Raw genomic sequence first — 18,465 nt, forward strand, 5'->3', positions numbered from 1 at the left:
CCCTTCGGAGTTGTCTGCGGCTAATTCTTAACGGTTCCTTGCGCATTGACTGCGACCAGAGTTCGCACGATCTGTGCGCTGGCACCGTTTAGAAGGCTAAGTGCGGTCAGCCACTGAGGGCTCCTGTGACAGTGCGGTCAGCCACTGAGGGCTCCTGTGACAGTGTTAGGCAGCGGTTGGGACCTGTGTTGTGCTGAAAGTATCTGCGATAGCGCTAGCGCTATCGAGAAACGAACTAATTCGTTGGTGTAGCTGGAAGGCAATATTTTTTTTATATATACAGAGAGACTGTGTAGCCAGTACCCCTCCCCAAAAGTTTTATTTTATTTGGCGTGGAAATGTCCGGGAACTACAAGAAAATGTGCCTGGCGGACCTGCAAAATCTTTGCCAAGAGAGAGGCATTGATGTCGGCCGCAAGAAACAAGGGGACCTGGTAACGGAATTGTTTCAATGGGATACCCAGCAACTGCAGGAGCTGGATGTGTCTGCTGAGGTAGACGCTGACCCATCTGACTCAAGGCAAGGGGAACCAGAGACTGAGACTCCTGACCGTACAGAGGTTGTGCATCCTGAGGGCCCTGCATCAACAGTTACGCAGGAGAATGTCAGTGTGGACCCCAACCCCAGAGTTTCTGAAAGTACTCGCCTGGAACCGGCCAGTACTGGACTGTCCGTTTGTACTGATCCGCTAATGCAGCAGGCATTACAAAAGCTGATGGACACTGACCTGGACAAGTACCTGCAGTACATGCGTGAGGAGCGGGAACGCCAACGACAGCATGAGCTAAACATGGCAAAAGTGCAACAGGCCAGCCGGAGTTCACCGCCCAGCCTCCCTGCTGAAGGAGCTGCACCACCCGTAAGTGCAAAATTTAAATTTGCTAATATTGAAAAAGACACAGACATTGACTTGTTTTTGCGGTCTTTTGAAAAAGCATGCCGTCAGTATCGTCTGTCCCAAGACCAGTGGGCCAGACATCTGACACCGTTGCTGCGCTACAAAGCGCTTGATGCCTTCGCAGAATTGCCTGCGGAGAAGGATAATGATTATGCTGCTATAAAAGACGCTATCATTACTAAGTACCAGCTGACGCCAGAAGCCTATCGGAAAAAGTTCAGGGCCTGGCAGAAAAAGTCTTCTGATTCGTACCGAGATGTGGTCAGCAGCTTGCTCACCACACTCCGCCAGTGGACACTAGGCCTCACCAAAGGGTCTTATGGCGTCCTGGAGGACTTGATAGTCCTGGAACAATTTCTGAACATTTGCCCTGCTGATGTACGACAGTTTGTGTTAGAACGCAGGCCGGCTTCAGCCACTGTCGCTGCAGACCTTGCTGAGACTTTTGCAACTACCCGGGTGGCTGATACACGCAGAACTGTCCCATCCAGCTGGAGAGGAGGTCAGCCCAATACCTCGGCAGACCCTCCTGCCCCTGTGAGCCGTCCGCCACAGAGGCCACCCAGCGCAGCTGCTGCACCCAGGCCTGCAGCGCCTGGAGAGGTCATCTGTCACTACTGCCGCCAGCCCGGACACATGAAGTTCGACTGCCCGGAGCGGAGACAGACACCACCAGCACCTGGATCATCTGCATCACCTGCACCTCACCCACAGCAGAGGCATCCCGCCAGCGAACCACAGCCTGGATCATCAGATTTTGTCCTGTTTGCCCGCGGAAAGGAAATCCGCGACCGAACCGACCAGCAGCAACTTGTTAGAGTGAACGGCAAAGTTGTCACCGGATTCCGAGACACCGGAGCTGACATCACGTTAGTTCACTCACACCTTGTGCCAAAGGAGAGCATCAACTCCAGCCGATCCCTTGCCCTTACTGGAGTAGAAGGCACCCTTTTTCACATAGCCCACGCCAGGGTGAAGCTGGATTGGGGAGTGGGAGGGGTCCAAGAAAGGGTTGTTGGGGTTATGAAGGATCTCCCAGTCCCTGTGTTGCTAGGGACTGATTTGGGCAAGCTTGTGTCCTACTATGAACCTGCCACGACCGCCTTGTCGCTCACGGAAGGAGACGGACTCTCCACCCACCACCAGGTACTTTATACACTTGGGGGAGCACCAGGGGGAGGCGGGTTGAATGTGCCCAGTTCAAGGGTACCAGGTTCAATAGTGCCTGCTTCAAAGGCACCTGAGTTTGATGTACAGACTGTCTGTTGTGAGGATGCTGTAACTGTACCTGAGTTTACTGTACAAACTGTCCGTGATGAAAATGTTCCTGTTACTGTTATAAATGCTTGTGACAATGATGTAGGTAATGCCAATATGTGCCATTCTGACAGTGTACCTGTGCTAGCAATACCGCGCAGCTGCACTGCTCAGAACCCGAGCTCAGAACAGGTGGAGGGGGTTCCGGCCTCCTCCCCCTCCTCTGACCGCAGGGATGAGACCTTTCAGCCGCTGGCCTCGTGTGACATGAGCCAGTTGGCTGAAACTGACAGCGCCGTATTCTCAGCCGCACTACAAAGTGACCCAAGCCTGGAGGTGCTCATGCAGCAAGCCGCTGAGCCCCTCGCAGACGGGGCCGCTTTCAAGGTGTACTGGGAAGGTGGGAGACTGTACAGTGAGTCTGCACAGCCCCCTACAGGTAGATCCCACGCGAATACCAAATGGCTTGTGGTCCCGAGTGCGTTCAGGGGACATGTGCTGAAATCCGCACATGGTAATCCTCTGACCGGGCACTCGGGTGTCCGCAAGACACTCGCCGGTATTCGGAAACAGTTTTATTGGCCCCGGATGAACAGGGATGTAGCCAACTACTGCAGGGCATGTGCCGTCTGTCAGGAGCTGGGAAGGTCCAGGGATTCCCGCGGGGTTCCCTTAGGTCCACAGCCACTCAGCAGGGGAACCCTGCGTGGGCTGGCTGTTGACCTAACCAACCCACTGCCCGTTGTCCGCAGTCCCGGCAGACACCACGTCCGACTGCAGTGGCGCAAACGCCCTGTCCAGAACGGTCCATGTTGGGTCAACCCTGAGGGTAGCCGACCGCGACCGGTCCAGGGGAACCGAGCCACAGGCTCCAATAGGTTTTCCCGCCGTACCGGCAACTCGAGACCCGTCAGCCAGGCTAGCGGCGCCGCCACACATCTTGCGGATGAGTGGCTAAGCCACGGACAAGGGGGGGGGCTGTCACGGACGATTGCGGGGGCGCAGGCGCGTCCTGGAACCGCCCGTGAAGAAAAGAACGATCGCACTCGATTCCTGCGTCAATTGCGCTTCAAATCGGTACAATCTGGATTTATTGTGTAGGAGGTCTGCAGTCCCTTCTTAGCAGAGGAATAGCATCACCTTAACTGCAGGATGGCTCTTTTGATATGCTAATGAGCCTGGGCCCAGAGAGTCCCTGGCTTCAAGCTGTGCTGATGGCCCATCCATCAGGTATAAGGTGACAAACACCATGTCTGAACCAGCCCTTAGAGTGAGGGAACTCAGACACTCCGACTCCTTTTCCCAGCAGGGAGCCGACATGTGGCTTGCTGCTGCCAACTTCAAAGAACCTTTGCCTGGGAATGACCTGGTATAAATCCCAGGGGTCTCTCATATTCCATAAATTGCTATATGTATCATATTTTCTGTGTTGCCAGGCTGGCAGACCCTCCAAACTAACAGAGCAGGTAGGGCCCTGCCTGGCGTTGGTTCTGAGCACATTTCAGAACCTTCTGAGGTAAAGACTGCCCGTTAGGCAGTCCAACAGTGCCCTAATGGTACCACAGGGGTCCCACCCCTCATGTTTGGTATCAGACTGCTGGGTACATCGAGGCAGATCTGGAAATATTAGTAAATCTGCCCTGACCTGTACGGTTCTGTGAGATAGAGCCCATATATGGGTAGATATGATTTCTAGCCCCAGTACAAGAGGAGGGCTCATCTCATCTTTGAAGGAGGTGTATAGCTCCCTGCCCTCACTCCCTCCTACTGAAGCAGGGGCATAAGAATGGCTGAGGACTAAAACTCAGTGTCCTCCACACTGAAACATCTTGCACTCATCAGATGCCAGCTTGAGGATATGCTGGCATCCACCTGGTCTGAACTCTGGACTTTGAAACCAAGGACTTTATGATTCTTCCCACAATAAGGACATCTTTCCAGAACTAAGTATTTTTTCTCCCTTCTTTTATTTTTCATACTGGCTATCACTGTTTTCATAATTGTTGATTTTAAATAATTGTCTGTATATATTAATTATTTATATTGCGTGAATAAACGACTTTCCTAAGTCATTCACTGTTCCGCTACTCTGCTTATCAGCACACACAGAATTGATCCCGGGTCTCTGAAGATACGCTACTGTTTGTTTGTTGTTGGCTAGACAGAATATCGTGTGTTTAACCGTTTTATTCGCAGGACTAGTCAGTTAGTGAGTTCCTCTGTCTCAGGAAACAGAGGTGGTGGCAGATCCCATGAACTAGTGTGTGAGTTGTAATCACCCGTGTCTCACAGGCTCCCTTCGGAGTTGTCTGCGGCTAATTCTTAACGGTTCCTTGCGCATTGACTGCGACCAGAGTTCGCACGATCTGTGCGCTGGCACCGTTTAGAAGGCTAAGTGCGGTCAGCCACTGAGGGCTCCTGTGACAATACATACCTGGGGCTTACTGCAGCCACTTCCAGGCTCATAGGTAAACACAGGGGGAGGGGGGTTACAGCTGCCCAGAATTCCCCCTCAGACCAGGGCTGGTGCAGTATCTAGGGACACCCACAGGCTGAGACACCAGAATATCTGCAGGCAACCGGCAGCTCACAGCACTGCCCCCTTTCTTTCCCTGCTACAGATGACTTTGTGTGGAGCAGCAGTGTGTGTACAGAGCATAGAGCAGCAGCGTGTGTACAGAGCATGGAGCAGCAGTGTGTGTACAGAGCATGGAGCAGCAGTGTGTGAACAGAACATGGAGCAGCAGTGTGTGTACAGAGCATGGAGCAGCAGTGTGTGTACAGAGCATGGAGCAGCAGTGTGTGTGTACAGAGCATGGAGCAGCAGCGTGTGTGTACAGAGTATGGAGCAGCAGCGTGTGTACAGAGCATGGAGCAGCAGCCTGTGTACAGAGCATGGAGCAGCAGTGTGTGTACAGAGCATGGATCAACAGCGTGTGTACAGAGCATGGAGCAGCAGTGTGTGTACAGAGCATGGAGAAGCAGCGTGAGTACAGAGCATGGAGCAGCAGTGTGTGTACAGAGCATGGAGCAGCAGTGTGTGTACAGAGCATGGAGCAGCAGTGTGTGTACAGAGCATGGAGAAGCAGCGTGAGTACAGAGCATTTAGCAGCTCTGGGGAACTTAACAGAGTCAGATATGAGCACAGCCCTGTGCCCCTGTTGGGTGAATGCTTTACTTTCCCCCTCAATACAAATGTCAGCTGTCCTCATTATTATCTGTATCCAAACTGCTCCTGACCGATCCTGTTGTTGAACAGCAGCAGATTGGATATTTAGGAAATAATTGTCAGATCCTGTCAGTCAGGTTGGAAATTGCATTATGTGTACCCAGCTTGATGTCCTTACATATTATTATACTGTATTTTGCATGGCTGAGGGAGACCTTTCAGGAATCCTCCTCTTGAAAATCCTGGGTTTGCCCCTGATGGCTGATCACTCCCATGCCATCCTCCTCCCCCTCCTGATTTATCCGCAACTGGTTACAGAAAATCCTCCAATCAAGGCCATCGGTAAAGACACAGCCCAGCAATGTGCATTTATCTGTTGCGCTCCCATCGGGCGCAGAATACTCCCAGTAACAAGAGTGTGGCTGGCCGCACATGCGCAGTTGGCCATGGATGGGAGGACTTTTAATCGCAGAAGAACCAGGAGGCGGAGAAGTAAGGCAAGGGAGTGATCAGCCTAGAGGGGGCTGGAGGAAGCCTCAGGTATGTATATTTTTTATTTCCTGCCCCATCTCAGGTTTACTTTAAGTGTGCGACGGAAAGGATTGAGGCTCGCAGCGTGATAAAGTTCCTGCATTTAGAATAGTGAGGCAGCTTCATAGCTCAATTTTTTTCTGATTAAGGCTCAATACTTGTCAGCACCCCATCATAGCTTTATTGTTGGGTTGATCCCTTTCCTACTGTTATAACACCATTACATTAGTTGTGCCTTACACGTATCACCTGGAAAACGTTTTACTTACCCATAATAATCTTCGGTGGCGAGCTGTGGAAAAAAAATGACATGTTATATAAATTGAACAAGAAAACAACATAAAGGCAATATTCATAATAATCATAATTCATAATAACTGAAATACTAAAATCTGAAGTGAAAAAGAAACTGATTGTATCTATAGTCCTAATCCTAAATAGGACTTTCCTGAAATCCCATAGTCTTATTTTGAATTTAAAGGACAAAAAAAGTGTAGATTTGACAGGCAGCGGCCTATTGGACCAATCAAAATACAGGGTTGACGCGCGGCTGATGTGACATCATGGAAGCGGAAATAGAGCCAGGCGGAGACCCAGGAAGAAGAGATCACGCTGGAACGCAAGCGGCAGACGCCGAGAGGTGAGTAGTAACAGCCCAATTAGCATGTGGATAAGTAAAGAGGCAGGCAGAAATGAAACAAAATAGAGGTAGTTGGCAGCCACCAAAAGGAGACAACAATACATCTACACATACTGTAATACCATAATTCAGCGCAGAAGTGTATACACTACAATATATATTTCTATAGATCTAAATAAGCAATTTAAATTAGAAATGAATAATTACAATGGCAAATAATATATATATATATATATATATATATATATATATATATATATATATATATATATATATATATATATATATATACAGTGGCTTGCAAAAGTATTTGGCCCCCTTGAAGTTTTCCACATTTTGTCACATTGCGGCCACAAACGTGAATCAATTTTATTGGAATTCCACGTGAAAGACCAATACAAAGTGGTGTACACGTGAGAAGTGGAACGAAAATCATACATTATTCCAAACATTTTTTACAAATCAATAACTGCAAAGTGGGCTGTGCGTAATTATTCAGCCCCCTTTGGTCTGAGTGCAGTCTGTTGCCCATAGACATTGCCTGATAAGTGCTAATGACTAAATAGAGTGCACCTGTGTGTAATCTAATGTCAGTACAAATACAGCTGCTCTGTGACGGCCTCAGAGGTTGTCTAAGAGAATATCGGGAGCAACAACACTATGAAGTCCAAAGAACACACAAGACAGAACAGTGATCAAGTTATTGAGAAATTTAAAGCAAGCTTAGGCTACAAAAATATTTCCAAAGCCTTGAACATCCCATGGAGCACTGTTCAAGCAATCATTCAGAAATGGAAGGAGTATGGCACAACTGTAAACCTACCAAGACAAGGCCGTACACCTAAACTCACAGGCAGAACAAGGAGAGCGCTGATCAGAAATGCAATCAAGAGGCCCATGGTGACTCTGGATGAGCTGCAGAGATCTACAGCTCAGGTGGGGGAAGCTGTCCATAGGACAACTATTAGTCATGCACTGCACAAAGTTGGCCTTTATGGAAAAATGGCAAGAAGAAAGCCATTGTTAACAGAAAAGCATAAGACGTCCCGTTTACAGTTTGCCACAAGCCATGTGGGGACACAGCAAACATGTGGAAGAAGGTGCTCTGGCCAAAACGCTATGTGTGGCAGAAAACTAACACTGCACATCACTCTGAACACACCATCCCCAGTGTCAAATATGGTGGTGGCAGCATCATGCTCTGGGGGTGTATCTCTTCATCAGGGACAGGGAAGCTGGTCAGAGTTGATGGGAAGATGGATGGAGTCAAATACAGGGCAAACTTGGAAGAAAACCTCTTGGAGTCTGCAAAAGACTTGAGACTGGGCTGGAGGTTCACCTTCCAGTAGGACAATGACCCTAAACATAAAGCCAGGGCAACAATGGAATGGTTTAAAACAAAACATATTCATGTGTTAGAATGGCCCCTCAAAGTCCAGATCTAAATCCAATCGAGAATTTGTGGCAAGATCTGAAAACTGCTGTTCACAAACGCTGTCCATCTAATCTGACTAAGCTGGAGCACTTTTGCAAAGAAGAATGGGCATGGATTTCAGTCTCTAGATGTGCAAAGCTGGTAGAGACATACCCTAAAAGACTGGCAGCTGTAATTGCAGCAAAAGGTGGTTCTGCAAAGTGTTGACTCAGGGGGCTGAATAATTACGCACACCCCACTTTGCAGTTATTGATTTGTAAAAAATGTTTGGAATCATGTATGATTTTCGTTCCACTTCTCACGTGTACACCACTTTGTATTGGTCTTTCACATGGAATTCCAATAAAATTGATTCATGTTTGTGGCAGTAATGTGACAAAATGTGGAAAACTTCAAGGGGGCCGAATACTTTTGCAACCCACTGTATATACATATACCTATATATCACATCAATTGACCAGTAACCAAACAAGATAGGGGGTGATGTCACATCCGGTTGAGGCGCGGTGACTCCTGGGGCGCCTGCCCGCTCTCTAGCCTTCTTATTTAAACGCCGATCTGGCGTCTACCAGCACGGTATCCCTCTCCTCTCCTTCCAAAGCGGGGTGACGCACGCGGAGCTTGCGGGACTGTCTTGAAGGGACTCCCATTGATCTTCAGCTGCACTGTTCCAGCCTCCCTGGTCTTCCCGGGCTAAGTATCTCCTTTTCTAGCACTCTTCATTTCACTTTATTCAAATGCTGCTCCTAGGTTTTGCAGTTTAGCAGCCCTGGCTGGTTTGCACAATACACTTATATATTGAAATAGCATTTTTGGCACATTTTTTATACTGTGTTTGTATATATTTATGTTTGTCACTTTGTTGAACACGGGTTCAACCTTGAGTGTGCTCTGAATAGATGCACACTGAGGTGGTTATTTAGGCATATATTCCCACAATTGTGATTATATATATATATATATATATATACCATATATGACATATGGTCGGTTTTAATTGATTTTAACCTTTGAAACTCAAAGATGTCAAATCATTTTTGTATTAGTATTATTTTTGAATAAAATGTTATATTATCATATTTGAGTAATGCAATCTATATGGGCTTTCTTTCTCTTAATTGTGGTATGTATTATTTTAAAGCTGTAATGGCCGAAAACTGAAAAATAATGATTTTTTTTCCATTTTTTCTTAATTTTCTTGTTAAAATGCATTTAGAAAAAAATAATTCTTAGCAAGATGTACCATCCAAAGAAAGCCTAATTAGTGGTGGAAAAAAACAAGATATAGATCAATTCATAGTGATAATTAGTGATAAAGTTATTAGCTAATAAATGGGAGGTGAAAATTGCTCTGTAGCTAGAATTAACATGCTTTAACGATCGGTGTAACACAGAGAGGGTCTGATTACCGGTGAACTGCAGTATCACCGAGAATGCAGAATATACCCGATTATTGATGATCTGCAGTATCACCGATAATCATATATATTTACTAACCTCCGGACATCTGAGATATGAGAGTGTTGGTGCAACAGTAATACTTTGAGGAACGCACCCGAAATAGGTGCTAGACAGTAAGAGAAACAACAATGGAACAGATTCCTTCCACAGGTCTGGAGCTCCCCAAGGGGCGGAGCAAGGCTGAGAGGGGGAAGGACAGAAGGTGAATGACACCAATGGTGCAGTGTCACTGACCGATGAGCGAACTATCTCCTAACTGGGAAGATGGTTCTCAAGGTCAGACAGGCCAGGTCGGCAACAGATAGACAGATACGGTACAGAGACAAAAGGCAGAAGCAGATTCCAGGGACTAGCCGAGGTCAGCAACAGAGTATCAGAAATGACAAAGTACAAAATCAGAGATCAGAAGAATGGTCAGGAAAGCAGAAGGTCATAACAAATAATCAACAATGCCTAAGCTTGAGTGTGAGTGCCAAGTTACTCACACTCCAGGAGCTCGTCTAAAATATGATAATCTACAGATGATACTGAATTCCTAGACTAAGGTGTGAGTTCCTTGGCCATCAACACCTTGGAAACTGTACTAAGAATACACAAATAATAACAGATTTCCTAGACTAAGGTGTGAGATCCTTGGCCATCAACACCTTGGAAACTGGTCTAAAGAACACAGAAACTGACAAGGTCTGAGTGCTACCACATAGTGATCGCAACGCCAGACACCAGATGAATGACCAGCACCCAGTATATATACACTAGCGGTCTCCAGCGCCTCCCCTAAGTGCTGGACCAATGATGTTTGCTGAAATTGTCAGCTGACCGGCCTGGTCAGCTGACCCCCTAATGACTGCCATAAAGTCCCTGCCTCTCTGCGCGTGCGCGCGTCCTCCTAAACCAATGTGGACTATCAGTCCCAGCCACACCAGTCAAGCGTTGTAATGTTTCTGCTGAGTTGGATGCGGAATCCGCCGCACCACTGTCTGTGCTTGCGGCGTTCATTCCGCATCCCACATTACTGAGAACCGCAGGGTCATGCGTGCAACTAGCCGCATCGGACGCGGAATCCGCCGCTCTGCTGTCAGAGCATGCGGCGGTTTCTCCGCACTCCGACTGCGCGTCAGCCGCCACGTTAAACGCGGAATCAGCCACCTCACCTTGAGTATTGGCGGTGGCTTTTCCGCGTTTTCTCACAGTACCCCCCCCCTCCTGAGGAGTGGACTCCGGACAACTCCTACCAGGCTTCTCGGGATATCGAATGTGGAATTCCATCCTCAATTCGACCGCATGCATGCGACCCTCAGGTACCCATGTTCTCTCCTCTATACCATACCCTTTTCCAGTGAACCAGATATTGTAGTGAGTTCTGCACTACTCGTGAATCTAAAATTTTCTCTACTTCATACTCAGGTTGGTCGTCTACCATCACCGGAGGAGGAGGATTGGTACCCACATGAACTGCTGGCTTAAGCAGAGATACATGAAAAGATCTTACACCACGCATGCTAGCAGGAAGATCGACGGCATAAGTAACATTGTTGATGTTCCTTGTCACAGAAAAAGGGCCCACAAACCTGGGACCTAACTTGGCCGAGGGTTGTTTCAGGGTCAAGTGACGAGTGGAGACCCAGACCAGATCTCCTGGTCGCAACTTCCACTCCAAGGATCGTTTCTTGTCAGCTTGACTTTTCTGACTTTGAAAAGCCTTTTCCACATTGCTTTTCACGATCCCCCAAATGGTCTTGAACGATTTTTGCCAAGCCTCCAGAGCTGAAAACGGAGTGGAGGCTACTGGCAATGGGAAAAACTTGGGCAACTTTCCAGTGACCACCGGAAACGTAGAGAACCCGGAAGAAGCGCTTTTCAGATTATTGTGCGCAAATTCCGCATATGGCAAGAACTTAACCCAATCAGTTTGCGCTTCTGCAACATAACTCCTCAAGAATTGTTCCAATGACTGATTAACCCTCTCCATCTGACCATTGGTCTGTGGGTGGTAGCCTGACGAGAACGACAATTCCATGCCCATTTGATGGCAAAATGGCCTCCAAAATCTAGAGACAAATTGGACTCCCCGATCTGCCATTTTACTGAAACGGTCGATTACCACCCAAATGACCGACATGCCTTCAGACCTGGGAAGTTCCCCTACAAAATCCATGGACAGATGGGTCCATGGTTCACTCGGGGTGGGTAAGGGCTGCAAGGTTCCCACAGGTGCCAGACAGGGGGGTTTACTTTTAGCATACTCTGCACACTCTCTGACATACTCCTTGCAATCTGTTGCCAAAGAAGGCCACCAAGCACATCTAGCAATCAAGTCTTGTGTTCTGGAGGCCCCTGGATGTCCAGCATTCTTGTGTGAATGAAACATCTGTAACACCTGGAGACAAAAAGGCAGTGGCACAAACATAACCCCTTCAGGCTTTCCCTCAGGGACATCCTGCTGGAAGGGACCTAAAGTCTCTGTCCAGTCTTTCCAAGCCTCTGTAGCTCCCAATACTACCTTATGGGGAAAAATGGGTTCAGGTTTTGAGGGCTGAGCTGTCTCTGGCTCAAAACATCTAGACAAGGCATCTGCCTTAATGTTTTTACTACCAGGAGTGTACGTAATTACAAATCTAAATCTCGAGAAAAACAGTGACCACCGAGCCTGACGAGGACTCAATCTCTTAGCCCCCTCAATGTATTCCAAATTCTTGTGATCCGTGTAGACTGTAATCGTATGTTCAGCTCCTTCTAACCAATGACGCCATTCCTCAAAGGCCAATTTAATGGCCAGAAGCTCCCTGTTCCCAATGTCGTAGTTTTTCTCTGCTGGAGAGAACCTCCGAGAAAAATAGGCACACGGGTGCAGTCTTCCCTGAAGCCCAGAGCGTTGAGACAGCACAGCCCCTACTCCAACCTCTGAGGTGTCAACCTCTACAATAAATGGATAGGAGGTGTCCACGTGTCTCAATATGGGCGCAGAACAAAACAGTTCTTTCAGAGTGGAGAAAGCGGCCAGAGCTTCGGAAGACCAATGGTGGGTATCTGCCCCCTTTTTAGTGAGACTGGAGAGGGGTGCTATGACTATGGAGTACCCCTTTATAAACCTTCTATAGTAATTTGCAAACCCTAGAAATCTCTGAAGAGATTTGAGACCTACTGGTTGGGGCCATTCCAAGACAGCAGAGACTTTGGCAGGATCCATAGAAAGGCCTGAGGTGGAAATTATGTATCCCAGAAAAGCGACAGATGTCACCTCAAAAATGCACTTCTCCAACTTAGCGTACAGCCTGTTTTGTCTGAGCCTGTGCAACACAAATCTGACATGAGCCCTGTGCTCAGAGAGGTTGTCTGAGAAGATCAATATATCATCCAGGTAAATTAGGACGAATTTACCCAACACCTCCCTGAACACCTCATTGATGAGTTCCTGGAAGATGGCCGGGGCATTACACAACCCGAAGGGCATCACCAGATACTCGTAATGCCCGTCGGGTGTGTTAAAGGCCATCTTCCATTCATCGCCCTCCCTGATCCGCACCAGGTTGTATGCACCTCGTAAATCCAATTTTGAAAAAAATTTAGCCTTGGTGACCTGAGTGAACAAATCGTCTATCAAGGGTAACGGATAGCGATTTTTGACTGTGATCTTATTCAGTCCCCGGTAATCAATGCACGGCCGAAGGCCTCCGTCCTTTTTCTTTACAAAAAAAAACCCCGCTCCAGCAGGTGACCGGGAAGGACAAATGAACCCTTTGGCTAAGTTTTCACGGATATATTCTTGCATTGCCACCTTTTCTGGCCCCGACAGGTTGTAGAGGTGATCTCTGGGAGGCATACAACCCGATCGGAGATCAATCGGGCAATCGAAAGGGCGATGTGGAGGTAATTCATCGGCAGCTTTGGGACAAAACACGTCCGAAAACTCCGCATATTGTTCTGGAACACCTTCCACATGAATCCTGGTTTGGCCTAAGGTCACCTTCGCTAAACAGTGATGAAAACAGTGGGCTGACCAGCTGGCTAGCTGACCGGTAGCCCTGTTTATCTGAGGTGAGTGAAGGTGTAACCACGGCATGCCAAGGATGATTGTGGAGGTTGTCATACGTAATACAAAAAACTGCAATCTCTCTCTATGCAGCACCCCTATAGTGACTTCCACCTCTGGTGTCTGAGACAGAGGATGGTTATGCTGTAGTGGGGAATCATCCACTGCCGTAACCTGTAGAGGTGGTTTTACCGGGGTGAACGGAATACCTAATTTCTTAGCAAATTCGTAATCCATGAAATTAGCTGCTGAGCCTGAATCAATAAAGGCCTCAGAAACTTCAGATTTATACTCCCATGTGATCATACAAGGAAGGAGTAACCGTTTATCCTCTAGGGGTAAGAGCTGTACGCCTAGGGTATTACCCCCAACTACTCCTAGGCATTGGCGTCTCCCGACTTTTTAGGGCAATTTCGTACTCTATGACCCCCCTCTGCACAATAAAGACACAACTGTTCAGAAATTCTGCGTCTCCGCTCCACCTGAGACAGTTTTGACCGACCAATCTGCATTGGCTCGGGGGGAGGAGAAACGGGCGGAGATGGAGTCACCGGGGTGTAGCGTAGGTCAACATTTTAACATGGTCTTTGCCCCTGGTCTGCTTTTGATACCGTAACCTGCAATCAATCCTGATTGCCGATGAAATGGCCTCATCGATAGTTTTAGGTTCAGGCAGACTCAAAATTAGATCTGAAACCTCATCTGATAACCCCGATAAGAAACAGTCTAAAAGGGCGTAAGTGTCCCACCTGGCTGAAACTGACCATCTCCTAAACTCTGCCGCATACTCCTCGACAGGACCCTTGCCTTGACGCAATAACTTGAGCTTCCGCTCAGAAGTCGAGGCAATGTCTGGATCGTCGTAAATAATTGCCATGGCCTTAAAAAATTCATCAACCGAGGTTAAAGCTACATCTCCAGTAGGCAGGCTGTATGCCCAGGTCTGGGAATCGCCTGATAACAGAGTCTTGATAAATGTAACCCTTTGGGTCATGGTTCCTGAAGATCTGGGTCTCAACTCAAAATATGACAACACTCTACTCCTAAAATTTCGAAAGTCAGATCTGTGACCAGAAAATTTTTCAGGTACAGGCATACGTATGTCTGTGCTAGGAGGGGATCGCACCTCATCCACTGCCGTCTGAAGGGTACTTAGAGAACCGGACAAAGCGTCAATCATAGCTTTGTGATTACCCAGCACTTGGTTGATAGAAGCCACCGAAGTGGTAAGTGCGCCCAGGCGGTCAGTGTGTGCGTCCATTTGCATTTTAGGTCTGGCGTTCTGTAACGATCGGTGTAACACAGAGAGGGTCTGATTACCGGTGAACTGCAGTATCACCGAGAATGCAGAATATACCCGATTATTGATGATCTGCAGTATCACCGATAATCAGATATATTTACTAACCTCTGGACACCTGAGATATGAGAGTGTTGGTGCAACAGTAATACTTTGAGGAACGCACCCGAAATAGGTGCTAGACAGTAAGAGAAACAACAATGGAACAGATTCCTTCCACAGGTCTGGAGCTCCCCAAGGGGCGGAGCAAGGCTGAGAGGGGGAAGGACAGAAGGTGAGTGACACCAATGGTGCAGTGTCACTGACAGATGAGCAAACTACCTCCTAACTGGGAAGATAGTTCTCAAGGTCAGACAGGTCAGGTCGGCAACAGATAGACAGATACGGTACAGAGACAAAAAGCAGAAGCAGATTCCAGGGACTAGCCGAGGTCAGCAACAGAGTATCAGAAATGACCATGTACAAAATCAGAGATCAGAAGAATGGTCAGGAAAGCAGAAGGTCATAACAAATAATCAACAATGCCTAAGCTTGAGTGTGAGTGCCAAGTTACTCACACTCCAGGAGCTAGTCTAGAATATGATAATCTACAGATGATACTGAATTCCTAGACTATGGAGTGAGTTCCTTGGCCATCAAAACCTTGGAAACTGTACTAAGAATACACAAATAATAACAGATTTCCTAGACTAAGGTGTGAGATCCTTGGCCATCAACACCTTGGAAACTGGTCTAAAGAACACAGAAACTGACAAGGTCTGAGTGCTACCACATAGTGATCGCAACGCCAGACACCAGATGAATGACCAGCACCCAGTATATATACACTAGCGGTCTCCAGCGCCTCCCCTAAGTGCTGGACCAATGATGTTTGCTGAAATTGTCGGCTGACCGGCCTGGTCAGCTGACCCCCTTCTGACTGCCATAAAGTCCCTGCCTCTCTGCGCGTGCGCGCGTCCTCCTAAACCAATGTGGACTATCAGTCCCAGCCACACCAGTCAAGCGTTGTAATGTTTCGGCTGAGTTGGATGTGGAATCCGCCGCACCACTGTCTGTGCTTGCGGCGTTCATTCCGCATCCCACATTACTGAGAACCGCAGGGTCATGCGTGCAACTAGCCGCATCGGACGCGGAATCCGCCGCTCTGCTGTCAGAGCATGCGGCGGTTTCTCCGCACTCCGACTGCGCGTCAGCCGCCATGTTAAACACGGAATCAGCTGCCTCACCTTGAGTATTGGCGGCGGCTTTTACGCATTTTCTCACACATGCACAATAAGATTGAACTCCCGCTGTTTCAGCGAGAAATGCTTAATTAATCAAGCTACAAGTCTCAAGCAACTAGAAAGCACACTTATGCCGTCATCAGCCGATCCCCGCCGGTGTCAGATAATAGAGACTCCTACTGTGTTGAGTATTTTATGATTCTGATATTTGCATTCATATCATGGTTATAAAAAAAGTAACTGGATCATTTTGAATAGGATAGAAAATGTAACAGAAACCTATATAAAGTCACATTTTTACCTTGAATTATTCTGAGAATCCCCTCCAAATTATCTGAGTGAATTAGAGGGACATTTGCATCATCCCCCATGTTCTCTATCCTTTCATTTGTCTCCTCAAACAGGAATAGGTCCCGGGTCAGTTCCTTAATTCTTGGCTGATCCTTCAGGATTTTCTCCTTCTTCTGGTCACTGCTGTCCTGTAGGTTATCAACCACCACAATCACATTGTCCTTCCCTGAAGATAAATAAAAGAGATAACTGAGTTGTTTTATCTAATGGTGCAATATCAGGGGGTGTCAAACTCAAAGACACAGTGGGACAAAATTGAAAACTGTAACAAAATCCCAGGCCAACCTCAATGTCTACTGGCCACCTCCATCCCTTATACAGTTTCTTGGTGTCTAATGACCCCCTCCCTCCTCTATGCACTTTGCTGGTGTCTATTAATGCCTCCCCCCCTTTCCCTCCCCTATATAGTTCCCAGGTGTATAGTGCCCCTTTCCCTCCCCTATACAATTCCCTATTGTCTTATGCCCCCCCCCCCCTCACTTCCATATACAGTTGTGTGTAGTGGCCCCCTCCCTCTCCTATGCAATGTATTATGTAGTGGCCCCCTCCCTCCCCCATACAGTTCCCTGGTGCTTTACATTCCCTATCCCCAATTCAGTTGCCTGGTGTCTAATTCTCCCCCTTTCCTTTACAGCCCCCTGCTGTCAGGGGCCCCATCCCTCCCCTATACTGTTCCCTGGTGTCTAATACCCCCTGCCCCCCTCCCCATACAGTTCTTTGGAGCCTAATGGTCTCCCTCCCACCCCTATACAGTTATGTGGTGTCAGGTGCCCACCCCTCCTTGATACTATTCCCTGGTGTCTAATGCCCCTGCTTCCTATACAGTTCTCTAGTGACTCCCCCGCCCCACCCCTACACAGTTTCCTGGAGTCTTATGGCTCCCTCCCTTATACAGTTCCCTTGTGGCTTGCGCTCCACCATACAGTTCCCTGGTGTCTAGTGACCCCTCTCCATCCCTTAACCTCCCTACAGATAACCCAGAGTCAGGCTCGGGGTGGGAAAAAGAAGCCAGGAGTAGTTCTCCCGAGCCTGACTTGGAGGAGACACATGGAGGTTTGTGCAGGGCCTGCAGCGCAGCGGGCATTTCAACTCACCTCCCCTGGGATTCAGACACTGGTAGACATTCTTCTTCCGATCCTAGAAGGATATGGATCTCTATTCATTGTCATGACGACAGATGGTGATCTCACTGTAGGGGTACAGAGGAGAATTGCAGTGCTGGATCCCAGGGAGGTGAGTTAGTGCAGGGGCTGCCGCAGATCTCACTTCAGTATGATTTTTTCCTGCTATTAAGGTCTAAAAAGTGTGTGAAAAAATGGTACCGCTTTTAGACCCTAAAATTCAGAACTAATCAGTTCCCTAGTATTTAGTGAACCCCTCCCCATACGGTTCCCTGGTGTATAGTAGCCCCTCTTCCTTTGCCATGTGGCTTTATAGTTCCAGTGCTTAGCCATATAGGCTTAGGGAGGTCGGGAAACCACTTGTGGACCCATTTTGATGGCACTGCAGGCCAGATTTTGCTCCTGGACCAGAGTCTGACATGTATGTACTTTATCAATGTCTACAATTTCTTTATTTTTCCTTTTGAGGACTTATACAGACAATTCAGCCAAAATCAAACATTCTACAGAGTGTCCTTTCTCTATCTGAGGCACCATTTTTCTACAAGGGGGTGGGCTATGCCCCAGAAGACAGCAGACAGAGAACTCAGAAATTGAGTTGGAGGAACTGGACCCAGCAAATACCTTTATCTGAGAGAAGAATGCAATGTACAAAATCTATTAGACTGAAAGTCTCTCAAGCTAGCCACACATCTAGCGATTGATGGGCAGTTTAGACCAGGAGACAAATCTCTCTCTAATTGAATCTGATTAGAAAGAGATCTGTCAGCTGCCCATACACCGCAGGCTGATTCCTGATCAATTTCATGCTGAAATTGATCTGGAATCAGCCTTGTGTGCCGCCTCGCCAACCCCCCTAATGTGTGTGTCGCCCCACACTACACTATACATGCACTATACATTACCTGTCCACTGTTTGTCATATGTGGACTGCCATATGTGGTTGCCTAGTAACACGGGCACGTGTGTGACGTCACACATGCACCCCGTTACTTCGGCAACCACATGGGGTGCATGTATGAAGCAAAAACTGTGCTCAGAGCAG

At 47.8% G+C, this 18,465-nt stretch overlaps 1 protein-coding gene across 1 annotated transcript in view; it reads right to left on the minus strand.

Moving 5' to 3' along the window:
* LOC137525533 (uncharacterized) overlaps positions 1-18,465 on the minus strand; it is a 39,269-nt gene that overhangs the window by 17,833 nt on the left and 2,971 nt on the right. The window contains exons 3-4 of the mRNA XM_068246664.1: positions 16,250-16,465; positions 6,126-6,148 (exon numbers count right to left, since the gene is read on the minus strand). Of these exons, the coding sequence (XP_068102765.1) occupies positions 6,126-6,148; positions 16,250-16,465 (239 nt within the window). The remainder of the gene's footprint in view (positions 1-6,125; positions 6,149-16,249; positions 16,466-18,465) is intronic.

This window comes from Hyperolius riggenbachi, chromosome 7, assembly GCF_040937935.1.
Source record: "Hyperolius riggenbachi isolate aHypRig1 chromosome 7, aHypRig1.pri, whole genome shotgun sequence".
Classification (NCBI taxonomy): Eukaryota; Metazoa; Chordata; class Amphibia; order Anura; family Hyperoliidae; genus Hyperolius; species Hyperolius riggenbachi.